The 27,611-nt window shown below is 32.8% G+C and overlaps 1 protein-coding gene across 21 annotated transcripts in view; it reads right to left on the reverse strand.

Moving 5' to 3' along the window:
- The window catches only part of LOC149080678 (uncharacterized), a 312,101-nt gene that overhangs the window by 52,318 nt on the left and 232,172 nt on the right, over nt 1–27,611 (reverse strand). For 19 of the 21 annotated variants that reach the window (XM_089239891.1, XM_089239884.1, XM_089239883.1 and 16 more), the window contains 6 exons: nt 27,490–27,552; nt 22,467–22,718; nt 16,466–16,765; nt 11,101–11,208; nt 6,837–10,025; nt 504–1,250 (listed from right to left, as the gene is read on the reverse strand). In XM_089239891.1, the coding sequence (XP_089096017.1) occupies nt 504–1,250; nt 6,837–10,025; nt 11,101–11,208; nt 16,466–16,765; nt 22,467–22,718; nt 27,490–27,552 (4,659 nt within the window). The remainder of the gene's footprint in view (nt 1–503; nt 1,251–6,836; nt 10,026–11,100; nt 11,209–16,465; nt 16,766–22,466; nt 22,719–27,489; nt 27,553–27,611) is intronic. The other 2 variants (XM_089239878.1, XM_089239892.1) reach the window with 2 other exon arrangements.

Below are 27,611 nucleotides of genomic sequence, written 5' to 3' on the forward strand. Positions count from 1 at the left end.
AATTCGGTGTAAAATGTTTGAGAGAATCATCTGTCATGAACCAGGAAGCAAATTCATGATTATTATCCTGTTCAAATGTTAATATGTTCTAAAAAACATTTAAAATGCGGATAAAGAAGAAATTTTCCACAATTTCTTACCTGACAGAGAAAATAATTTAAATTCACTTATGATGAGAAATCTGTACGACAATTTTTCCTGCAATTGTGAGCTCTCATCATAATGAACTTTTACTTCAATTTCTTGGCTTACTTTGAAATCTGACAAATAGCTTCAATTGTACAAAAACTGAATTTAATTACTTACAATAATATTATTTCATTGTTCTAGGTGTCACTTTTTTAAAACTCTATATTTCAAAGCAAAAGATTGTAATAGGCTACAGCCAATAATTCTTTGTAATAGTGGATGAAATAATTTGAATGATGTTTTGTAATTATTAAAAATATTTTTTCACATCACATGTAGATTATTATTGCAGATTGTTATTTTCTAATACTTACTCTCAGTGGCTTTGGTGGCTAAGTCAGTAGAAACTAAATTTTCGCAATGTGTAGTAGAATGGTGAGCACCAGTTTCATTTTCTGGTGAAGTTTTTACATCAAATTCCAATGCTTCACTTTTTCTTTCTTCAGTTTCCTGATACTCTACATTTGAAGACATTGAAAAGGAGGGTTCAAGATGTTGAGCAATGTCAGAATCTATACTTGTCTTAATTTCAAGCCCACTGACAATTTGATCTGAACTAATTTTTTCACTGGATGCATCAGTTTCCTTCAAAATAGCACTCTTTGAAGTGCTAGATGTAAAACCATTTGGTGAGTCTCTACTTTTGTCTTCCAGCTGAACAAGTGATTTATCCAAAGTAGACATTTCGGTAAATTTATGCATTTGTCCTTCTGAAGAATATTTTTTTTCAGAACTGATTGAAGCTTCAGTTTGTTGCTCATTTACCAATAGTTCATTAAAAGATTTTGGTTCTTGCTCACTTTTGTGACCTTCATCATGATCGTGTATATTTTCTTTTTCTAACACATGAGAGTCATAACAAAAAACATCACTTGAGTTGGCATCTTTTGTGCTACCATCTGGTGACTCTGAGATTTTGCTTTTATAAAAAGCATCTTGAGTGCACACAGGATCATTTTTTGAGCTTTTATCATTTGAAGTTGAATAAACTTGAGCTTCGATCATTGCTGATTGTTCAACTTCAGTTGCAGAGTCAGAAGACTTCAAAGGAAAAGTAGCTTCTGTAAAAAAAAAAAGCTTCAGATACTTGTCCTACACATGCTAAAAAAACGTAACAGATAAACTAATAACAAAGTGAAATGTAGAAAATTGAAGCCAAATTGCAGCTTTGCAAATTAAAAATATTGAAAAATCTATAAGTAGTCAAGAGAGAATTTATTATTTTTTAAACAAAATAGCTTATTGCTATAAAATAAAAAAAAAAGATTCCTTCTCATCCCTGTTTCAATTAAAATTTGGATTTTTCTAGCTCACCAGAAAAGAAACATTATACATACTAAATTTATATTTTAAAGATTTACAGTTTTATTAATTTTTAAAATTAAACTAGAAAATTTTTTTGAGAAACTCTTTACACAAAAATTATTAAATAAGATCATTCAATGTAACTGTCAATTTATTAGAAGAGAAATTGAATGTGCTTATACAGTAGAACCACTCTAATCTAGACACCAATTACCCAGACTGATTTATAATTCAGACACTTCTGCCAAGATTTATTTTTTCCTCAACCAAGGACCTTGATGTTTTTCTTTACTCAAATTCTGTTTTGGATTTTTCTATTTCATCAGCTATTTTCTTTATTTTTTCCCTCGATGTATTGTTTGTGTTCACTGCAGTTTTCCAGCTGCTAGGAAAATGGGAGTAATGATGACACCTGCATGTCTCAATGAATATGATTTGTCAGAGAAAGTCAGCTTTGGTCAACAGAACTTCATTTCATTTCTCTGGGCTGTACAGTTAACCTTAGTGTTTTATAAAATTTCCAGAACTCTATTATTTTCTGTGATTATCTAAGTGAATTTCCAAGCATGCTAAAAACATCAAGTGATGTGGCAGGGATGAGCTAGAAACGGAAACAGAATGCTTTAAATATATGTGAGAAAGTTGAACTTTTTCAAAAAAGCTAGAACACTGGACGCAAGTACACACACTGTGTGAAGAATATAGTATCGGAAAGTCTACCTTTCATGATCTTAAAAAAAAAGTTTTTCTTTTCTGTGGATCGATGCAATGCCTATACAAAATATGCTTACAAAATAAGCAAAGAGATCTAATAATGTTATCCTAATCTAGAAAATTTTGATTCAAAATTAAATTATCTATTATCATATGCAACCTATATTGCTTTATTAATCTCTTTTAACCCTTTGACTACTGATGGTACTTCAAAATACCATTTTCTTTTTAACCCCTATAACATCCCTTATATACATTGTTGGGTGTTGGTATTTTGAAGTATAAGGCTAAATAACTACTTCACAATTACTAGATGACAGCACAAGTGTGGGAACAACTAGTTTTTTAAATTAATAAAATTCAGTTAGATGTTTTGCCCCAAAGTGTAATGCAGTAAAACCCTGCACACCACAAAGTGCTTTTCCTAACAAATGTATAAAGCAAATTATGGTTTTCTTTGTGGTTAAATAAATAAATATTTATGCAACTGTATTATTTAACATATCTGAATTGGTATATTTTATTTTTATCAAGTGAATATATAGTGCTGACTGTACTTTAAAGTACCGGGTTAATTAATGCTTTGTGCACTAAATAATTTTTTTTTATGCTTTAACTAGAACGATCTAACAAACAATTTACATGGTAATCATTTCATTTTTTTTAAATGTGGTAGATAAAGGGTTAAGACACTTAAAAAAAATATAAATCAAAGTCAGGGCGCAAGTAGGGGGAGCAGGCAGGTCTCGTGCCCCGAGTGCTGGACCAGAGGGGGCACAAATTTTATTCTCAAACCTCTCCTTCAACATTACAAGGGGGTGCCAAAATGTGCACTTGCCCCGGGTGACCAAGCATCTAATTGCGGCCCTGATCAAAGTGCTCAAAGAGGCACACCACTGCTTTAAATATGAAAACTGGAATTTTAGATGGTTTGGTCAGATAACTAATTTAACCACCTTCACATACAGGCTTTTGGCAACAAATTTGCATGGTATGTATTAGAAGTGTCAGGCGTGTGGAGAAGAAGACGAAACTCCACTCCACTATGTGGGACGATGTCCCGCCTTCTCTATCCCGAGAAGGAACTACTTCGGTGATCATCAGGTGACACTAAGTGAAGTTGTTAATGCTCCCAGCATTTACAACCTGGTAAATTTTCTCAATTACACTAAACACCTAAATTCATGGTGAGTTTCAATTCTGCTTTAACTTGAACTTTCATGCATTACTATTTAATAACTTCATGTTGAGTTCTCAGCCATATCTCTGAGACCTTCTCTGCTCCTTTTCTAAAAGGGCACCGCAGACAGGAGCAGCCTCAAATTTTCTGATATGGCTTTACCGGTTGCGGTTTTCCATAATCTCCCATAGACAGAGATTCAATATAATGTGGTAACAGATACCATAACTTTCGTCCCCAGAGCAACCACCAAACTCTGGGAATTTCCACAGAATAATGTTTCTCTTCATTCTCACATGACCCACAACTCATATTAAACCACTTGGTGTTAGAGCAATGGGCAAAATTTGCCTAGGCTCTTCCCTTATGGGACGCCAAATGATGATGATGATTAGAAGTATCAGCAATAAAACTGTTTCTCTTTCTTGTATTTCAGAAATAAAAGGGAAAAAATATTTCTCTTTCATCCCCTCTCTTCTTTCTTACCCTTTCCTATTTAAACAGAATGTATATAATTGTTTCCCTACCCTATGTGTTCTTTTCCCTCACTCATACATATGAAGATACATTATAACAGGAGAAAAAAATCACTAAACAGGAGAATAGAGACATAGAAAAAACTTCCACATTCTATAGGGTTAAAACAAAGTTTCATGATACTAAGAAAAGATATACAGGAAGCAGAGGATAGCTGAAATGAGTTTCTTCCACTGGTGTTCAAAAGAGAATTTCCCCAGTAACCGTAAAGGTGTTAAAATATGTAGCAGCTGGTTTGATCAGATAGTGATTTAGAAGATGAACTTACATCAAAAATTAATAAATTCTGACAGGCTGATCAGTTACAGTGGTTGATGCAGCAAGGGCATAGCGGGGGGGGGGGGAAACTTGGGGGTCTGGTTCCCCCCCCCCCCCCGAAATGTGAGAAAATGACCAAAAAAAGGGGAAAAAGATGGCCAAATCCATTGTTCTGTCACTTTGGTCCCCCCCCCCGAATGAAATTTCTGGCTACGCCCCTGTGATGCAGTATTATGCATGTAGAAGTATACAGTATTACAGTAGTAGTATAAAATTAATTTTTCTTTTCTCTATGCTAGCTTTTTACTATAATTATAAAAAATTCTTTAGAAAGTTAGTTTTTTAGGAAGAAGGGTTGAAAGTATTTATTTTTAAGCTGTTTTTCATGTGTATTAAAATCCATTTTTGTGAGAAATTATTAGGTGATGGTTGGAAAATGAAAGCAAAACATTTGAAATCAGTGGCCAAAAACACAGAACAGTAAATAGATTCCGAACAAATTTTCGTAAATTAAAATTTGCAGTCCTGTGTTATTTGCAATAATTCTTCAAATACCGTTCATATAGAAATATATTACCTCATTAATTTACCTTCATATACAGGGTGCTCATAATCAAGGAGGAGGTGTTAAGGCTCAATAGGTAAATCATATTAAGTTATGTGCAGCTATATTTGGTGTACACATTTTTCAGACTATGGAAATTTTATTATGATAAAGAAAATTATCATTTTGAAGTTCGTGATTGAGGTGACCAAAGATGTGAGGCTAATTTTCCTATTTACACTCCAAAATGCCAAACTATGCGAAGTCTAGTCAGCTGACATAACCAAATTTGCATACATAAACATTTTTTGACAAATTTTCTATACAGTTCAATATGGCATATCCGGTTTATGGACATTGTCCAAGTGCTGCAAGATCTGTGCTTTAGTTCCTAAAAAAAACATTCTGAATTTAAGAAAATTTAATTTAATTTAAAGTAATTTACAACTATACCAAAGTCTGCAAATTAATTTGCAACTACATTAGTGAAAAATGTAACAAGTTTTCATTTGATATAAAATTTTACTCTTGTCCTGATTGTACTTGTGAAGATCCATTATTTTTGAAGCATGAGGTCATTTTATGCATATTGATAACAGTCATGGGACCTTTATGTAAACCCATTTACAGTGTAAAATGAGTGAAGTGCCACAGAAGCACTACTATTATTTCAACAATAAAACTTTATGAGTGAGGCACAATCATGAACAGGGTGTAAAATAATGATGTCAAACAGGTTTTATCAGAAGCATTACACTTACACAGAAACAAACTTCACTTCAGGTTTCACTACACGTACATTCCAACATGTACCAATTTTTTAGAGTTTCCGCAAAGGAATATGGAAAAGGTACATGTATGGCTTAGTAGTTGGTTGTATGAGAAGAGACAGCACTCCTAAGAGTAAGATCAGATGCCCAAATTCAAATGATTAAAAGTTTCTGAGTGTGAATTTGAATCACATTCAGCACTCTTTTACCCATGGCCACCTCAAGAGCACCATGGGCCCCCTCCCGGGCCAAGGGAATTTTCTGAGGCCCCCATATGGGAAATTCTCAAAAATTTTAACCAGATCTCATTTTTTAAACCCCTTTATCTCTTGAGGCCCTCCATGCCCATGTATTAAGACCGCACTGATTTTACCATGGTGGTTAAAATTGGTGGTTTTAAAATTTTTTAACAACAGTTGAGCCTTTATATAATAAAGTTGCTGCATTCCATCAGCAAATTTCTTATAGGGAAATGATTTTAGTGTAAAAAATTATTTTCGGTGATAAAAAAGGTTGAAACTGTCAGCCTTTTGATAAAAAAATTTTACATTAAACAATTTTTTTTGTGTAGAAATTGTTTGTAAAAATAGAGTGTAATATAGAGACTTCATTGCTTTATCAAAATTGAAATCACATAGCGTCGCTTGAAATTATGCTGTGTTTGAAAAAAATAAATTCTAATGGATATCAAGCCCTGAAGTTCTCCTCTTTAATTACAGCTGCTGCATATAATGAAAGAACAGTTTGTAGTTTTTTTCTCAAGCCCTGTGTTGCTAAAGGCAATTAATGATTTTTAATAATAAAAAACTTTATAATAATGATATTATTTTTGCATAAACAAACTAAAGAACAGATGAGAAAAAATTGGAATATGGTAATGAAATATATATTGGTTTTGTAATATAAAGATTTACAGATCTAATCTGAAAAAGTAAACTAAAATAAACCCATGGAATATATGATTCAGGTCATTTATACAAAATGATAAACATGCATGTAATTTTTATCATAGCATAAAAATAATAATACGTGAACAAACCTAGATTTACATAAATGAAATCAAACCAACTAAATACATTCTAAATAAAATCAAACAAATATAAATACATTCTAAATAAAATCAAACCAACATAAATACATTCAGAATAAAATCAAACTAACATAAATACATTCTGAATAAAATCAAACTAACATTAATATATTCAGAATAAAATCAAAATACAATCATGCGAATATGCAAATCATAAAAAAGTGTAATTCAATTAATTCTGAAGAAGCATTTTTGTGGTTCAAATAATTCCAAATTAGCTCGTGGTTGCATGCTATTCGAATAATATACCTGTAAATACATTTTTCTTGCCTGTTGAATGGCATTCCAAAGTGATGTTGCTAATATTAGTTGCATTCTGTTGTTCATTGGTCAGAAACACTGTGTCATTATCTTTTTCTATCATCTCTGGATGTTGCTCTTCTTGAACATCCTCTAATTGGAAAAGGTCTTTGTCCAGTTCATACAAAGCTCCTTCATCACTACCTCTACTACCAACTTCAACTTCTAAGGATGACTGAGGCTGGAATGACTTCAAAGTATGGCCACTTTGAACTGTGAGTTCCACTGTTGTATCAAGATCTGTAAGAACATCATTTTTCAATGGACTAGCAACTGAGCCAAAAGATGATCGCATTGGGGATGAAATTATTAGCTCTGAATGGGTATCCAGTTTTGAAATCATATCAGATGTATGAGAAACAGTAGCATTATCCATTACTCTTTTTTCAGCACTTTTCTGAGTTTCATGACCAGATCTGTTATTAAGCTCTTCTTCAGCAGATGGTGATACATCTTCCTCAATGTCTGGAGCTTCATCTTCAGTGCGTACTTCAGCTAACTCAATTTCATTCTGAGATACATAATCTAGCAGTTGCATCATAACATCAGTATCACATTTCTCAACTCTAGCTTCTTCATCAAAAGACTCTGCAGATGGGGAGCTTCGTTTATGAAGTTCATCATCCATTAAAGTTATTGGCCTCTCATCAAATACCAAGCCATTGTCTAAACACTCAATATGATATTGATGGAAAGTTTCATTTTTCATTGCAGTGTCATTCTGATCAATCCATTCCCCAGTTCTTTTTTCTGCACATTCCATTTCTGTTAAGGAAGCAATTTCACTTTCTGGAGGCTGAACAATGGCTTTCAAGAAATCATCAATTTTTTGTGTTTCTACTGCTTGCTCTCCGATGCTTGCATTTGTTAAAATGTGCTTGCTTGATCCTTGAATACCTGATTGATCCTTTTTGTCAGCTGAAGTTGTGAAAACTATACTTGTAGTTTCCTTTGAATGATTTGATATAACAGGTTCAACAATTTTTGTTGTGGAAATTGATTTATGTGTCTGAACATTCCTATAAGCATCATATATGGAACTATCTGTTTGATTCACAACAGGTTTTTCAACATCTTCGAATTCTGCCTTCTCTATAACAATCAATGCTTCAGCTTTGTTGAGATCATATTCGCTCTTCTCATCAGATGTAGAGTTGCTTTCACCCATATCAGCTCCAGAGTGAACAGAACTGTGTTCAATAGAAGTTTCTTTATGGAAAGAGCAGGGTGTACCTGAAGCTTCATGTCCAGTCATGTCAACAGACATTTCACTTATTTCTTCAGATACTTCTAGTACTGGGACTATTTCAATATTATTTATTTCCACAGATCTATCTTTCAGTGAATTGGAGATACTTGAATGGGATTTTTCAATGCTACTATCTGGGGAATCCAGAGATATTTTTTCCAACTCATCTTTTACTTGCTCTCCTTCATCAGATTGTTTTTCAGTTCTGCCTATTGATATGTTGTCCACCCCTGGAAGTATGACATTAAACTCAGCATCAGCTTTAGATAAAATTTTTTTAACATTATCTAAAGTTTCTTCTGTACAAACAAAAATTTCTTGCTTGCCTAATGTAGTATGAGCTACATCCTTTAGAACACTAATATTATCAGGAGATTCCCTTACCCATGTTTCAGTACAACTCACATTACCCTTTTTAAATGCACTTGTTGTACTTTTAGCAGATGGTCTTTCTGAAGGTGAATCTAGTGGATGTTCAGAGTTTATGGATTGCTGCTGAGGATTCTTTTGAATAGTCTTGGTATGCAATTCAGGTAAAGATTCAACAACATTTAGTGACTTGATGGCCAATGCTTCGGTAGGTAACATTTTATTCTGGCTTTCATTCTGATTTGTGTCAGAGAATTCTTCATTTTCACTGGTTTTAGTTAGTAAAAATCCCATTTCATTTGATGAATCAACAAATTCGGTCAGCTGGATTTTTTGTGAAACAATGCTTTTTTCTGTTGTTTTTATGCCACAACCTTGTGAAATAACTTCATTCCCACCTAAAGATATTTTGAAGTCTTCAGCCTCATTAGGAGAATGTAATGGGGTTATCCTTGTAGGGCTCAGTTTTTTTACTTCTCCTTGATCCATACTGAAAACCTGAACTGTTTCAAATGCAAAGTCAATTCCTGGTGAGAGAGGAAGCTCTGTTTTACTGTTGTAATGTGATTCACGGTTAGGGAAAATGTCTTTTTTGCTAGAAACAACTTCTAATTCAGAATTCACATCAGAAATTGAAATATGCTTATCCTCACTTATATGTTTTTTCAAAACAACATGTTGTGATGTAACTTCAGTACCAGTCGCTATTTCATTTTCATCCATATCCTTTATTTTGCATACAGAGAATTCATTAGTTTTCTTCACACCATCTGAGCATGGTGCTTTGAATTCTGCAAGGTGAGTAACTTCCGAAATTTTTTCAGTCGAGATATCTGAATCAGTTACATCTTTAACTGAACATATCTCAAGAGCTTCTTTACCAGGTGCAAACTTTTTAATAAGAACCTCAACCTCTGTTTTTTCTACTGATACGTTTCCACAAGTGCCCATCTTTGTTTCATAAGCCTTTTTATTTTCATAAAATGACAATGAAGTACAATCTTTTTCATCACAAGTTGATTTAATCAAAGATATTTCTTTCTTTTCATCAGCATCTGCAGCAGACATGTCTAGTTCATTTTTATGTCCTTCTTCAATTCTCTTTTTTATTTCCCTAACATTGGGTTGAACTTTATCTCCTTTTTCATTAAATACAGTCCAAAGCTCTGTTTTTACACCTCTTAGATCTTTTTCCTCATCGGAATGCTTTTCCGAATGTTCAGACGTTTTTTCAAAAAACTTCACCTTCTCTGCAAAGCTGGGGTGTTCATCCGGACTCTGTTCTTCACCAATATATTTCAAGGTATCTCGATTTTCAGTATCAGGTGCTTGAAGTTCTTCTAAAGTAACTGATTTTGTCACATGAGAAGGTGTGCCTGAAGGTGAAGATGAGGATAGAGACAGTTTTTGGAAAAATTCTCTTTTCTCAGCAAAACTCAATTCTGGTGAGTCTAATGCTGCCATATTTTCACTTTCACCACTAATTACACCACTTAATTCATCATCTGCATGAAGAGCACCTGGTTTTTAATAAAGTTGGTATTAAAAAAAATACACAAAAATTTCCACAAACAGCATATATATTATAATGTATTGTTACACTATAAAATCCATAAATTCAACACTGATTAGTAAATTGGTTTATTTTTAAAATTCCAAGCAAGAGTCTAAGTTATAGATTTATTAAGGTGGGTGAAAAGTTATATTTGGTGGCGCAGCATAATTAAATTAAGTAATATATACAGTAAAACCTCTCTTTTACAGACACCGGCTGGGACAAAAATCCATCTGTAAAAGAGGGGTGACCATTAATCAAGAATTTGAAATGCATGCTTTTTACATTCTAGGGTTCATTTGATAAATAATGACCTTTTGATTATTGCTCTTGGTTTCACCTAGAACAAAGGTAAAAATTAATTTTTGGAAAAGGATAAACTCTGTCACATTTACTCATTTTTTTAAGAAGGTAACTTCAAGAAACTCACATTACTTATGTTTGTGAAATTTGGTTGTATTAACCAAATTTCTATTTGAGGGAGCACAAAAAATTTCTAAATTTCTATTCCAATTAAATACCAAACAGAAGGTAATATAAGAAATGCTTGTATTAGCTCTGATGTCATAGTAATTGAGTTCAACTATATTTGCCTTTTTTTTTTCATTTATATGAAACAAGTAAGAAATTACTGTTTTAGTTGTCATATTAGAACCTGAGAGCAAGATGATTGTGTCACTCTCTGCTATAAATACAAAGTATAGAATACCAGATACAATGTGGAGATAAATTTTGGAATAAAAACTCGACAACCCTCTGATGGAAATTGAACATGAGCTACGGACTGAGTTAGGAGGCTGACAGTCCTGTTCAGTGTACATAATATACAATGTAAGGGTACACAGGTTTTGATTTCCTGTACAGGAATGAAGAATTTTCTTTTGAAAATTCTTCTCCATATCCTATATCCAGTCATCCATGTTTTTTACTTTGTGTATTACAACCTGTTTGAAATTATTTAAATTAGATTTTTATTTTCATTGCAATAAAAATCATAACTTGAAAACAGATGACAAAATAATAGATTATTGTTGATTTACCTTCGTCATCACTTATTTCATCAGATTTTTGCTGCATAGACAAAGTCATGTGAGTTGTTTTTTGAATATGATGTTTCATTGCACCAGATTCATCCATCTCTGTCCACTCTAACAAAAAAAGATAGTGAGAATGACAGCAGAAATTCTGTTATGTATCACATTCAACATCTATTTAACCATGTAACTGATATATTGCATCTATTTTGCAGCACTGTCTCAACAGGTCCTGATGTCTCAACAAAGCAGCAAAGTTGCCATTTGAATTTATCAACTGGCATGTTTTTACCAATTAGTCCTCTGGTCCTAAACATTATGCTATATCTTTGAATTTCTTCCCTATTCACGAACTTTTGATTTTACAAACTAATTGTTCAAGTCTTTTTAAGTTTATAAAAATGAGTGTCAACTATAGTAGATCATTGAGAAACCTCAGATAGTGCAAATATAGAATAATTTTTTTTTGTGATTTAATAGAATTTTGTCAAACACCCCATTTGTGGTTCAATAAATTTTCATCTATTTGAAAATTTCACTTCATCATGATTTTTACATGGATGAATGCACAAAAATACAAATTTTTACAGTGCCTCCAAAATTATCATCATCAAAATTGCCCTATCATTTCTTGAAAAATAGGAAAAATATTCCTTGAGAAAGAAAGCTTGTAGTGATCCAAATAAGAAAGAACATTTTTTCTCAGCCCTCGTGAGTAGTGACAGCTGGACATCAACAGTCTGGAGAGGAGGTTTTACTTTATTTGACAATTAGACTTTCTCAGTTTTAAATCAAGGTACACTGGGGTAACTGGAACTTAATATGATTTGTAAAATTCCTGTACCTTCTGGGAACGATCTCTGGCAGAATTTTTTTTTCATTATTACTTTATTTTTCAGTAAAAAGATGCTTGGTGAGCTGGCTGCTCATAGATTATAAGACGACTTCATTTGGAGAAGTTAGGTTTTTGATCATGTTACTACCTGTTGTGCCAGGGGCGTAGCCAGAAATTTCCTTTGGGGGGGGGGACCACTTTCATTTTGGGGGGGGGGACCAAAGTGACAGAACAATGGATTTGGCCATCTTTTTCCCTTTTTTTGGTCATTTTCTCACATTTCGGGGGGGGGGGGGCCCAGACCCCCAAGTCGCTACGCCCTTGTGTTGTGCTCTTTTCATTTACAATATAGCTGCTATATTATCAGCCTAATATTGATCTTTTGAACTCAAAACCCTTTTATATTTCATTATGTCATTATAATAAAATTATGATATTTCTTATGGGAAAGTAAGAATCAAGGGGGCACCGCTTCCCCCTTATTTTTCTTGAACTGGGGAACCCTGCTTCTATAGACCCATAGGCAGAAATGGACATGAAAGACTTGGGGGGGGGGGCACGTTGATGAAAGCTGGAGGCATGATACCAATTCATATATATATATATATATTTAAATATGTGAAATAATTTTGAGTCATATGTATAAAGCTGCCTTTTTGGCGCTGTACTCTGACTTTTGAAATTTTTCAAATAAATCTGATTTCTGTCAGTTGCTCTTTTATAATTCTTGCTATATATATATGCATATACATTAGATCAGTCGACTCCGTCATTGTCCCCTGGTATCTCTGCCCATATGTGAACCTAAATGATTGGTGTCGAAGAAGAACGAAACTTCATAGACATAGTGTCAAAAACCATTTCAGAAATAACGGTTGGTGACTAGACTCTTGTGAAAATCACAAATAAAAAATCAGTTGAGGTTTTTGGTAAACAATAAACCAAAGTTAAGACTAAATTTGGAAGAATAATTGCTATTACATCTACCTCACAATGGACCAACATTAAAGACAAAGTATTATTTGAAGTAACAAATTTCAGATATTTCTATACATTCCAAAATTTGACAGTCTTGGAAAAATTCACATTTTCCTTCTTATTTGCCTCATATATTGTTGACTAATGCTTAGAAAAAGGGATTTTACATTGTGACTTTTCTGCATACTAAGATTGTTAATTAGCTTTGTATTTTAAGAATATTAAAATAAAAGGCTATCATTCAAATGAATTTTTTTTCCTTTGTTCATATTTCTTTCATTTATGTATCATTCATGATCATCATTTCATGAAGCACAATCAACCATAGAATCCACTTGTCTAGATGAGTGGGACAAGTGGAACCTATGGTTAACTAAAAAAAGAATCTTGAAAGGGGACACTGAAGAAAACAAAATATTAACCATAATAAAAAAATGCATGATTTAACAAACTGGCTGCTATATTTTCAAGTTTTATTGACTTTTCTCCAGTGTAGATGCAAGGTTGAATTAGCACTAATAAAAAATTTGCTGTTCCACTTACCCTGGTGTACCTTAATTTATATTTGCATCTGCCTTTTGAATTTACAATGTTATGAGGCTTTTTGGATCACGTGATATTTCCCTCTTTCTTGAGGGACATACAAGATAACCAATATGGTGACTTCTTGTGCGACTCATGAAAGAAACAAATTTAAATAAAATAATAATAATAATAATAACGTGATTCTCACGTATTCCCAAGGGATCAGCATGATCCGTCCAGGGAATTTGTTAGTGTTAGTAAACATCCATGCCCGAACCGGGATTCGAACTCAGACCTGCACAGTGAGAAGCTAGTTCCCTAACCACTTGACTGCCAGGCGGCGAAAAAGAAACAGAAATGAATCTTTTTCTTTTTAATGGGAGCTAGATATTTCAATTTTTTTTTTCAAATTATCGATCTGCCTGTTTTTGCTTCAAAAAATGCTTGATTAAAGCTGCGGAATTTCTTCAATGTAATTTATAAGGGTCCATAATTAATTTCAAAACATCCAAAACTACATGGAGTGATGCAATTGGATAATAAAAGACAATACAGAGACATTAATTCTCATTTTCGGGCTTAAAAAGTTATAAATAAAAAGCTGAAATCAATGTTATTGCATGGATATCCACCTCAAAAGTGGGTGTGGCTCAATATTTTATATTTAATTTTCTGGGCTTCGTATCTCTAAACGAGACCCTTCCGAAATCCCTTCCGAAGACAGTAAAGAACAACTTTTGTGATCTCAACTGCTGGATATACAAGCTGTTCCATAAATTTGGATGGATTTAAAAAATCATTAAAAAATTGATACATTGATATATGGGGGTACAGCTTATGCTTTTAAACTTATTTCGAAAATCAAAAATTCAATTCAATTTCGAAAATTATTGATGTGGCAGAAAACCTAAATTTCCACATTTCTCGCTAAAATCGGCAATTTTAACATTGATCTCTATGGGAACCATCCAGTGTTTGTCCCTCAGAGTGATGCTGATGATGATTATGATGTCTATTTGAAAAGCCTCATTGACTAATAATATTGCACTAGTTCCTTATAATAAATATGTTTAATTTTTATTAACAATAGAGGACGAAAGAAATGTAAATTTTTTATTTTTTTAGCAATTTTTTTTAATTTCTCACAGCAATTTTTATGATTCTGAAAATGTTCTGATTGTAATATAGTTAGGGGTCCTTACGTCTGCGGTTAATTGGTTTCAGTCCCTTCCGAAGACAGTAAAGAACAACTTTTGTGATCTCAACTGCTGGATATACAAGCTGTTCCATAAATTTGGATGGATTTAAAAAATCATTAAAAAATTGATACATTGATATATGGGGGTACAGTTTATGCTTTTAAACTTATCAAAGAGTCAGATTTCGATTTTTAACATAACAAAGAAGAGAAAATAACTGGCATTCTCATCAATAGGTAGCGCCACGTTTACAAAATACATAAAATGCATCTAGATTATGCAGCAAACATTCATTTTCACTTGAGAATGTTAAAACAATACAAATGTTCAATGTGTCCACCACCTTATGCAAGAAAACTATTAGACTTGCATATAGTATATAGTAGTCAATAGATCTTTCAGCTAAGGCAAGGTATATGGACTTCAAACCTTGTCTGAGCTGAATCTCTCTGCAAGATCTCCGCTGCTATTAACTACCATGTGCTGTAAGCAAGTCTAATGGCTTAACTGCATATGGTGGTGGACATGACAAACATTTCTGCTGTTTTTACATTCTAAAGTGAAAACAAATGTTTGCTGCATAATCTAGAAGCATTTCATGTATTTTGTTAATGTGGCACTACCAATCATGAGTATTTCATTTCTTTTTCTTATGTAAAAAATGATTCTCTCACAGGTCTAAGGGCGCAAACTGCAATCCAGCACATCGATTTGTTGATTTTTTATGATTTTTAAAAATCTGTCCAAATTTGTGGGACAGCCTGTATATGAGGCATAGTTGCACAAGCTCTGAGCCACAGACTAATTCAGCCTATTTAAATAACTTTATCTGGCTCACAAAAATATTTAGAAAATATTTCATGATATTGAAGTTATTCGACACCTGCACACATAATGGCCTTACTGTACACTTAAAACTCCTATATCCAGAATTACCAAAATAATTTTTTACATGTGCATATTCAAAGATATGTGCAGGCTTAGAGGGTGTATGCAATGTCGGTGACCAAAGAAACGACACAAGTAATTTTTGAGTTGATTTTTTTTAATTTCTACAAAACTTTATGAGTACAACAAAAAAATTTCTAGCATGTTTTTACACTGTAGTATTTTTAAAAAAAAATTTACAACTCAATTTTCAGCCCTTTATCAGCTTTATAGACTATTATTATATATATATAGTTTTACATAATCATTTTCCAGCTCCACAGAGATATTTACTCGTACCCGAAATAGGTTCAGCCTTTTTTATTTCAGATAAAGGAGGTTCTAATTATGTTGAAACTTTAACGCGAAAAACCAAAATGAAAATGATGCATATGACTGGTTAAGGACATAGACCAGCAGGGTTGGTTTGTTTGAAATTCTACATGTAAAAATTAATTCAATGAAATATATTAAAATGTCACAAATTTCTGTTTTTCCTTTTACTAATACAAATTCAGCATGAATCACATAACAAGCCATGTAAGTCAAAGGAAATACAGATTACTGAAAGTATTACATTCATTAGCAGAAATATTGTATTCTTTAGTTAACATTAGTGCCTCTCTCTCTCTGGAAAGAATATTTATATTATAATTTATCTTTTTCTTTGCCTGAATTGTTATAGAATGTTTATCTGAGTTTAGAACAGGGTAATGCCTATGACTTGTGCATGCATGATAATGAAACATTCAGTAGTACCATTAGATCTATACAAGTGAATTTTATATAAAACTAACTTGTTTTACTCCACCATGGCTTTCACTCTATAAAACTAACGGCACTATTCTGAAAACTTCTGTTAAAATCCTACCTGGAACATATAAAAAGTAGTAAGCATATCTCTTACCTTCAGTTTCTGCCTCATCATTGCTATGTTTAAGTATTGCAACCAATTTGTCTTGAAAACCTGCATTTTTGCTTTCAATGGGAAGTTCAGAGATCCTCTGGTCACTAATCATGGTAGCTTCAGAAACCAAGATTAAACTTTCCTCTGGGTCAGTGTTTTCAAACGAGACCCTCTCATTGCTTTCATCAACAGGTTGAGCATCTGGTTCTTTTTCAGGATGGTCAGTAGTAGCCCCATCCAACTTTTCATTGCTCCTAGTTTTGCATTCAGCATATGTGTCTTCTGATATGATGCTAGTACCTTTAAATGAACAAAATAATTCACTTGAATGAGCAGACATGATCTCAGCAGTTGAGGATGAAACACTGTTACTATCAGTAACAATTGTCAACTCAGTTATTTCTCTTTCCACTTCCCCACATTCAGAAGATAACGCATTTGCATGAACATGTACAGATTTTCTCACCTCACATTTGTTTTCAGCAACAATGACTGAATTTTCGACACAAGGAGAAAGCATAGTTATTTCATTTGTGTCTATACTTCTGTTAGAAATGAAGTTCATTTCATAAAGTTCTAAATTTTTCTGATCTAACAAGGTGTCATCCATTGAGTAGGATCTCAATAGCTTGCTTTTTTCCTTTTTTTCATTGATTTGATTAGTATTATTTTCTTTGTGTCCAACAGCTTCACATTTTTTGTTAAAATTTCTGTAAGCTCCAAAGTTTTCTGTAAAAATATCATCTGTTTCTGAAGACACTTCTCTGATTTTTTGTGAATATTCTGACTTACTGTAAAAACAGATGCTTGGAAAATTTTCTGGGGCAGTAGTAGATAGAGATTCCACCGTATTTATATTCTTTTCCTTCTTATAATCCTCTAAAAAATCTTGAAAGTCATAAGTTGCATCATCAAAACTGTGAGGTTTATTTTCAAAAAAAATTTGTTTTTCAGAACACGGTGATCCAAATATTTTACTAATATCATCAACAGAATCCACATGTATGATATTATCAAATGGATCGCAAGAAACAAGAGAATCTGTGAAAGAAAATGACACATCCATAGGACTTGTATGAGCTGAAATGGTGTTAATATGGATAGTCTGAGTTGATATGTCTTCTTTTTGTAGTATCAAATTCATTGAATTCAAACTGAATGATGAGCATAATTCAGGGTTGAAAGGACTACTTGCGGTATCAGTGGTTACAGGGGAATCAGTGCCTATTCCTGTATCAAGCATCAATTCAGAAATACTGCTCAATTTCTCTGCTTTTCCATTTTCATCATTTGATGTAAAAACTGAATAAGTGTCCAGCAAATCCATATTTGTACCTCTTTCTACAAAATAATTGCCAACTAACTGATCAGTATTGGTTTCATTAAGTTTAAATGAACACTGATTTTCAGTGCTATCTGTAAATTTTTTTCTCGCAATTTTTTTTGAAAAGTTCGAAGAAAATATTTCCAGATTAGGACAATCCTTCTGTATCAGAACTTTTCCATCAGATAAATCATTGTTATCAGTACAGTTTTTTGAGATTTTTGGCTCTTGCATGGTTGGAGCATCATATGTTTGAACAAAAATATCATTTTCGTTGACATCCAGCCCAAATGGTCCAGCTGTGAGAACAACAATGGGACTGAGACCCTTGTCAACCTGATGAGGAATATGTACTTCCTCATTGTCAACTGTTGTAGTCAATTTCTTACGTTTTCTGTGACCTTTCCCGGAAGAAATAAGAATATTTGGTTTTTGGGTGTCAAAGAAGGTTTCACCAGGACTTGTTGATGACTCAATTTGCTCAGTTTCTACTACTTCTTTAACAGGAGATAAATGAGGATCTTGAAAAGAAAGCAGTTTTTCTGACATAGATATTGAAGGCTTTAACTTTCCACATGACATCAGAAGAGATTCAAGTGCTGTTTTTGAACTTAATTGGTTTTTTATATGAAATTCTCCATAGATCTCGTTTGACTTGTTGCCTTTGCATTTCCTTCCAGTCATGTCAGCGTCTGAAACAATGTTCACAGGAAACGAATATGTGAACATATATTCAGACACCCATCCAGTAGCCACCAATGGAATCAGGCGTACAATGGTCATTCAACCAAGCATAACAAATGCTGCCAAAAAACAATTACTTGCAGAAAAAATATTAAGAACACCAGCAAACAATAGAGACAGAATAACAAATCATGACTGTTTGTTATCAAGCAGAATACGTTTTATAATTATGCAAAAATTAATAGCCCTTTTCTGGAATTTCTTTTTTTGAAGTTCATATAATTTAGCATTTCAAATAATCAGCATCTTATTTGTGTTTATACTGATTATATCACGTTTCAGGAAATGCAGTTTATTTAACGCACATACAGTCGACAATAAGGGATAGTATAGAACTGACTCTGGAAGTTTTAAATAAAATTCAATAATCAATGCATAAAGTAAGAACACAGTAAATAATACACAACTGGAAAATAAATTAATCCTGAATATCATGATAAACTAAGTATGATGGAAGCAAAAACATAAAACTGCTACAAATCTAAAAAAATGGGCTTTAATGCAGCAAAATTTAAAAATAAATGAGCTCAGGATTTGAAAAAAAATTCACTGAAAAAATTCATGCACTCAATGCAAAATAAAAATGATCAAAAGCATAATTTCCATTCAAACTAACTCATTCGCTCAGGTGGCTGTTAGCAGATAGAACACTGGTAATATTTCAGGAAAAGAACATTTGATTAAAAATTATACACATATTTAACAACAACATTTTTACAAATCTCAATCTGTGCAAGTGTTTTTTTAATTGAAAATGTTTACAAACAACAAAAATGTGTGAAAACAAGCAGAATATATTTCTGGCAAAATAAAAGTGCATTTATGATGCAAACTATCAACATTATTTTGAAAAGTATAAGTTCAAGAATAATTTTCTATCTGCCTCACTTGATTTAGTCAGCCATGCTAATTTTGAGCAATTAATAATGCACTTAGCTATTTATTTTCATTATTAAAATTATATTGTGCCAAAAAGCAAGAAATGCACAAAATGCACTAAGTCATAAGCAGAAACAGAAAAATTGAAAACTTTAAATTTAAAAAAATTTTGATGTTCCCCCTTTTTTTTCTTTACTGCTATTTTTATTCTATAAGAGGTATGCAAAGGTTTCACTGCCACTGCTACATAGCAATGTGGTGGTATAAATGGTTGGAAACCTGTGTTGTTAGTTTTTAGCAATGCCTGTGTGTTTAAAAAATTAAAAAAGAAACAATCCCATTTCATACACACATTCTAAATACTTTTGGATGACCAGTAACATTTTTAAAAACTAGCTTATGAAACCAAAGCGTGACATAAAAAAACTGAATAAAAAATGTTTGTTCTTTAAATGAGCAATATCAATGAAATTATAATTTTCAATTTGTATTTTTATATCTTCTTAATGTTCAATTTATTCCAGAAGCTTTCTTTGTAGAATTAATGTCCTCTATAAATTATATCTCATTGAATGCATCTAACTTGCCCTCTGAGTGGAAAATTATTAAGATAATACCTATTCATAAATCAAATCCACTATCTAATCCCCTTAATTTCAGACCAATCACAATTACCTCCTGATGCTTCAAGCTTTTTGAACACATAGTCGCCAAGGAAATCCGTACCCACCTTGATTTGATTAACTTTTTATTCCCTAACCAACATGGCTTTATATCATCATTATCTGTATCTACCCAATTAATCCTTTTCATACATGATTTAACAAACATTATTGACAAAAACCTATAATCTGATATCATTTTCATGGATTTTTCTAAAGCATTTGACAGGGTGCCCCACAGTTAACTTCTACTGAAACTTCAAACCTTGCCCTATGTGTTCAATTGCTTAAATGGGTGGAAGCCTTCCTTATTAAATCAGTTTGTCTCATTCTAGGGCCAAAACTCTCCATTTCTTCATGTTAAGTCTGGCACGTCCAAGGGTTCAGTCCTGTTGGAATTTTAATTTTATATTTAATTTTGAATTTATATTAATGATATATGTTACTGCATTAACTGACATATTAGACTCTTTGCAGACGATTGTGTCGTACACCAAAGAGTTTTCAATAAATCCAACCAAGATTCCCTTTAACACAACTTTAACATTATATCCAAACGGTGCTCATCCTTGGGAATTGCCTCTCCACCCCTCAAAAACAGTTTTTATGAAAGTTACATGTAAAAAAAACTTTCCCTCAATTTTCTCTTACTCAATCTACAATTCTTTAGTCTCAGAGGTTTTCTATATTACAAATACCTGGGTGCAATAATCTTTGTGGATCTCCGTTGGAACCTTCACATAGCTGATATTTTCCAAAAATGTCTCCAAAAACTCTTTTTTTTCCTTCTGCATAACCTGAAAAACTCTAACCGTCATGTCCATCACCTCACTTGCAAACATATATCCTCCCTGTTTTCTCCTATGCCTGTGAAACTTGAGACCAACATAGACAAGTTAGAATCTATATAAAATAAGTCCACGCGCTTCATTTTGAATTGTTGGTCTTCCTCTGTCTCCATTGCTGAGTTCAAATTTCAACTCAATATCCAACTGCTTACCTCTTATAGACCGATCTCTCGATAAAATTTTCTTCTCAAAATCGTCCATGGCTTTTTTAATATCAACACTTCCAACATTTTAATTAAACCTTCACATTTTTCAGTTAAACTTAACCATACCCAAAAATTGCAGCCCATCTTTTCTTCATCAGACTGTCATAAATTTAGTTTTTTCCCAAGACCTATAACTGATAGGAACAACTTGCCACAAAATATTGTAGATTGTACTGCGATTTCCGAATTTACTTGTAACATCTCAATCATCATTTTTGTCATATTTAACCACTGCATCCTCTTGTATGGGCCTCGGTGAAGCAATATGGAATGAATAAATAAATAAATATTAATGGTATGAAATCAGAGGTATAAGCACAGGGGGGATTGGGGGTCTTGTGCTTTCCCTAAACCAACCGAAAATTTAATTTTTCCAAACATTTTCATAAAAAATTAAGATATGAAAAGAAAATACTTTTTACATGTTATTTTAATCAATTTCTGTTCATTAAAATGCTTTTTGAAGGTTAGTAACTCAAAATTTATCTGGAAGAGATTTTTACCTTGCATAACCCCCCCCCCCCTCCCACGTTACCTTGTATAATCCATATTCATTTAAGCAGAATTAGCTGGATATAATTCTATATTGTTATCTTATGGAAAATACAGATGACAAGTTCATAGAGCTGAAAGTTAAAATAATAATTTTCTTCAAGTAAATCCATTATATACCTATAAAAATATAAATATTTCAAAACTCCATGCATTTTTTGGTAATCCCAAGTCATAAGTTTGATTTAAATATATTGGTTCTTGAAATATTTACAAGAATATTAACAAAATATTTAAAGCTACCCTGACTCTGATTTAGCAAAATTGATCATCTAATAATTGTGTACTAAAATGGAAAGTTGTTTTTGAAATCTTTTGCTACAAGTATTTTTGTGTAAATTACAATGGATGTATTATACCGTTTCAAGGTTTTGTTTAAAAAATATTAGAAAGAGTTTTCCTCATTCATTCAATTACAATAATTGAATAGCTTTCCAGTTGTGAACATAAAAAAGTTACTACAAGGAGGTGAGGAAAAGTTTATGATAAGCTGGAAGTGTCAAAGTAGAAAAACGCTGTCATAATAAAAATTAAATATAAAACTTTGATTTAAAAACATTATTCTATGCTGGAAGTGTTACAATTTCAAGTTCAAGTCTTAATGTTTTATATAGTTTCCAGTTTACTCATTAAAGTTAATAAAAACAGCTCTTTTTAGTTATAAACCTTTCAAAAAATTCTCTAAGAACAGGCATAATGTACAACCATACTAGCTAGGAAAGAAACATTACAGAAGAGTACAGAATTGACAATATCATACAGAAAAGTTTTAAGAAATGCTCTTACTCTCAGTTTTGGGTATTCTTTCAGTGTTATCCTTGCTGATGCTGAGAGGCAGTGAATGTTCCGTCTCGGGAACAGAAAGTATTTCAAGTGTTGTATCCAAATCACATGTAGATGTAGGTTTTATTCCTATACTTTCAGATGTGGTTTTTATTTCTATACTTTCAGATGTGGATTTTATTTCTATACTTTCAGATGTGGATTTTATTCCTATGTTCTCAGAAGTATAGGCACAAACATTAAATTGAGAATCACCTATAATGAAATTAAGAGTAGTATTGATGAAAATATATATCTAATATGAAAAGAATTGAGAATTGTAGTAATTCATCTAGAACCAAAATACATATTAAAACTAACTTTTGAATCAGATTTTATATAATTTTTATTCATAGCATATAATTAGTGTTTATAAATTCTATATTTAAATTTCTGGATGAGCAACTAACATTTTACAGATTAGTTTTATAGGTGAAGCATCCATATAATCTTACAAGAGAAAACTGTCAATGCGAAAAATTAGCTAGTAGATTATATTTCATGCTTGGCCAATGCTGGTAGTCTGTTATTTTTATGCTTATGTTTCATGTTTTTGTGAATCAAGACCACTTTCTCTTATACAGTAGTTTGATTCCTATGGAGGCAAGTGAACTTTTGTTCAAAACCATCACTAAATTATATCAAGTTCCCTGTATGTCTTGTATGAACACAGTGGAGAGTCATATCACATCTCTATATACACTTCCCTTTACTTTTCATTAAGTTGCAGAATGTTCAAAATTAATGTTATATTAAGTAACTGATTAAAACTAATTAATCAAAGCAGTTTCAACTATCCATGTCTGTTTTTACATTAGAAAATGAACTAATCAGAACTTACTCTTGTGTTAATGTAAAAATAGTATATAGCATCATCTAGTGATGTAAGGCAAACTCAGAGTTTCACCAATGAGATTGTAATGACAAGATCTGCTTGTTTTTAACTTCCACAGTTTTATTAATTTACCTACTTTAATATTATATATATATATATATATATAATCGTAATCACCCATACTTGCTGGGATTGATCATTTAATATGTTTAGAGAATATTCACACTGACTGTCAGTAAAAGAGTCATTTAATTGGTTTCTTCCTTATTCTCATGTAGGCCACAAAGGAAGAGGGTCTCATGTTTTTCAAGGCAAAGGTCCGAATTTGATTTAATTGTATTGCCTCTTTTCTCCTGTTGTAGTAGTTTAGGTTTTTTAAGATTTTTATTGCCTCTCCGTACAATCAAGAGAAAAACAGTCTTTGCCAGATAGAAACACAATTTCTTTTGAATCAGATTAAATGATTGAATCAATAATTGCCGCCTGGCAGTTCAGGGGTTAGGGAACTAGCTTCTGACTGTGCAGGTCTGGGTTCAAATCCCGGGTCGGGCATGGATGTCTACTAACACTAACAAATTCCCTGGACAGATCGTAACGATCTCTTGGGAATACGTGCTGATCACGGTATTGTTATTATTATTATTAATAACTTTGCGCAAGAGGAGCAAACTAAGAAAGAACAAGACAATATATTACTGGCAATCAGTAAATTTAAAGCATTGACAAATGTTGCAGCATTCATGGGTGCAGTTTCCAAGACAAAAACAATGAAGGTAAAAAAAAGTGAAAACATGGTCAGAATGGGTGCATGTCTAAAGGGTCAGTGAGTTTTGCTTTGGCTTCAGGGCATCAGAGGTGTTTTGAACCTGTGATCACTCATCTTGAGGTTTATGTGGCAGATTTCAATTCATGAACCAATGTGGGGTGCTGGGACCCATCCTACAAATTACAGTGGGTGGTTGAGCACCCCCAACTCTGATGCCATGATTTGGTTCTGTATTTGATTTTCATTTTTGTCGTTAGAATTGTCATCTGATGATAGTAATGACATTTGATTAACTTGACACCATTAAATATCAACCAGATGTTTTTTAAAATGAAATGTGAGTAGAGGTAATAAAATGGAAGGTGTTGATTTGGTATCATTTACTAATTTTTTTGAAAAGCCTTAATATAGGCACCCTCATGCATGGATCCAGAGGGGGTGGCAACAGGATGATCATCCCCATTTCATAAAAATCATTTTCTAGTATAAAGTAGATATTAATAGTACACATACTGCTTATACCAACATAAAAAGAGCTCTGTATACAAGTTCTAATATTTTTGATTATTCATATATGTTATTGCCAAAGCCCAAAGTTAGCCACTTCCCAAAGTGGCCAGCTCAGTTGAACTGGCCAATGTCTGAAATTCAGGCTTTAGCCGGCTCCTATATATTGATCCCTATGATTCAGAGTCATGGTTGCACTGACATATTTTTTGTGATAATTATGGCTATTTATAATTAGCTAACCATAATAATTATGGTTAGCTATAGCAACCCTAACGATCAAAGAAATCTGAATATCGATATCTTGGTGATCCATATATATAGGGATTGACATATAAAGGCCAGCAAAAGCCAGGATTTTGGACATTGGCTAGGTCAGCTGGGCTGGCTAACTTCAGGCTTCGGCAGTAACATATATACAATGTACCTTAAACTGTTAGTGTCTCCACTTCAAAATATCTTATCCAAGTAATTAGCAAATTGTTTTTTTCTTCTTTTTTTTTTAAATACACCATCTTGCAAGAAAATAGCCAACTAAAAAACATGAAATGTACTGGAAAAAGCTCATTCACTGCACTCTGGTTCCTTTAAAAAAGTGAAGGCTGACAGCCTCTTAGAGTTAGTATATGCTAAACCACATTTTTTTTGCAAGTAAAAGAGCTATTTTGATTTGATATATAGCACACTATTTTGTACCCATGCTTTTTGATATTCATACAAGTATTAATGTTTTGGAAGAATAGAATTAGTTGATGGCATCTCCATTATTTCATACGAAAAGGTTTGAGTTAAAATATAAAATTCTCCTGATACATGTAAGTTTCAAGAACAAAATAATCATATCAATCCAGGTACCACTCAACTCCTCTATATATATATATATAAATGGTAATTGTAAAGTATATTATACACACAATCACAATACTGAAGTATTGTAATTTACTATACACTGACACATTACTATGATTTTAAATTACACAAATACAAACATAAAGGTCACAACAGGCAAATTTCCCAAGGAGGTGGATGAAAAAATTAAATAATGCTACAGCCCACAAAATTTATTAAATATAAAGCATGTGACTTTGAAAAAAAAAATATACTAAATGCACTTCCAGACAACTTCATCAACAAAATGAATAGGTTGGCATCTGTCATAATTACCAGCATTTTTGGTCTCTTCTATCCAAGGCCGAAACCAGGCAGGAGTAACAGGACATTTGTCCTTGGTTGCCAACCTAGAGAAGGCAATTCTTCTATCTAAGGTCAGTTTGGTTTGAAAAATTTAAGTTTTTTGAGAATGTAACCCATGTCGTTTTGATCCGATTGTTAGATATTTTACTTTTTTCACTCCATATTTTATTTTACATTTTCTGAGATTTGGTATTTTGTATACAAAATTTACCAAATTTTGTATTTGGTTTTATTGAATAATATATTGCTCGTATAAAATACATTTACCATCAGAGAATAGATATTTTTACAATTTTACCTGCAATAAATATCATGTTTCTTTTTAATTGTGTCTAGAACACAGACATCTATCAGCACACTATCTTGTAGTAGAGAATTTACAATTACATAATCAACTGCAAGTGCGTTCCCAACACTGTCAGCAAAAAAGTCCTTATGACACCGTAATTCGCGTTGCCTTTATAGACGAAGATATGGGGCATGGGAGGCAATGCTTCCCCCTCCCCACATTAATGATGAACTGGCTGATCCAACGTGTATGAATATATATCCACGGGCTGGTTCAAGACGGCAACAACTCAAAAAATTGCATTTTTGAGTGCACACAATTAGAATGGTAGAAAAAGCTTCTAAATATTCCAGAAATCCCCAACTCTGTTCATATGCTTCCCACTGCAATTTGAAAGCTGCCTCCCTATGAGTTCCATACAAAGTGAATCTTTAAAATGCTGATATCTTAAAATAAGAAATTTTGACTTGTTGCAGTCTTGAACCAATCTGTTGATATGAATCATCATCATCTGGCCCCAGCCCTTCAAGTCTATCTCTGCCAATGTTACCTTTACCATAGGCATAAACAGGATTTTTCTCAAGGGGAGGGGTTTTTTTCATTTTTCCTGCAAAAAGATGCTGAAACCTGTGATCAAAGAGGGAGTTGAACCTCACCTTATACACTAATAAGATTGACAATGTATTAATAATTTATGATTCATCATCAGGGATGGTGGAGCAAAGGGGGGGGGGAGGGAAGGGAAAAATTATCTCCCACCCTTATCCTATTATAAGGAATTGTCAGAGGATGATGTCACTCTCTGCTATTCATACGAAGGTTTTTAACAGCTGGATGATGTGAAGATGAATTCAGGAAAGGAAATTCAACTGCCCTTGTGGGAAGCAAATAAACGTCCTCTCGCTTGCCAGGTGAGCACCCTAGACTACACAGGCAACAAATCCAAATTTCTCTTTAGAGCTCATGTGCACTGAATGGGACCATACATGGACGGTCAAACCTAACTCATGCTCACAATTTCTGACACTGCCACCAGATGGCAACTTATCCAAGGATGATGTTTGCAAGGGCAGTTGAATTTTCTTTCTTTCCTAAATTCATCTTCGCATCAGCCAGCTGTTAAAAACCTTTGTGTAAGGAATTGGTCAACAAAATTGTGACAGTATTTTGAAGTGATCCCAAGAATTGCCCTTTTTTGAATGCCTTCCCTCATCCTTTTCAGCTTCTGACATCCCTATCCATCATGTCTAATTGGTGTTAATTAAACATGCCAGTTAATGTACAATTTATATAAATTATGAAAGTGTAGTTGCATAAAATATCATATAAAAAAAGTATTTTTCTTTGTGTTCTTTTATCTACATTGATTAAAAAATTGACATAATCAATTGCATACCATGGCTTGTAAAACCAGCAGGAGATGGTGGTGGCATGTCTGGTGCATCATGATCTTTTGTTTCTTAACAATGAAAATGGAAAGTTGAATTTTTCTAATTAATTAATTGGCTGGAACAACTT

Source organism: Pholcus phalangioides, unplaced genomic scaffold (assembly GCF_987345545.1).
Source record: "Pholcus phalangioides strain wild (caught in Gottingen) unplaced genomic scaffold, Ppha-v1.0 ptg000011l_1, whole genome shotgun sequence".
In the NCBI taxonomy this organism is placed as follows: domain Eukaryota; kingdom Metazoa; phylum Arthropoda; class Arachnida; order Araneae; family Pholcidae; genus Pholcus; species Pholcus phalangioides.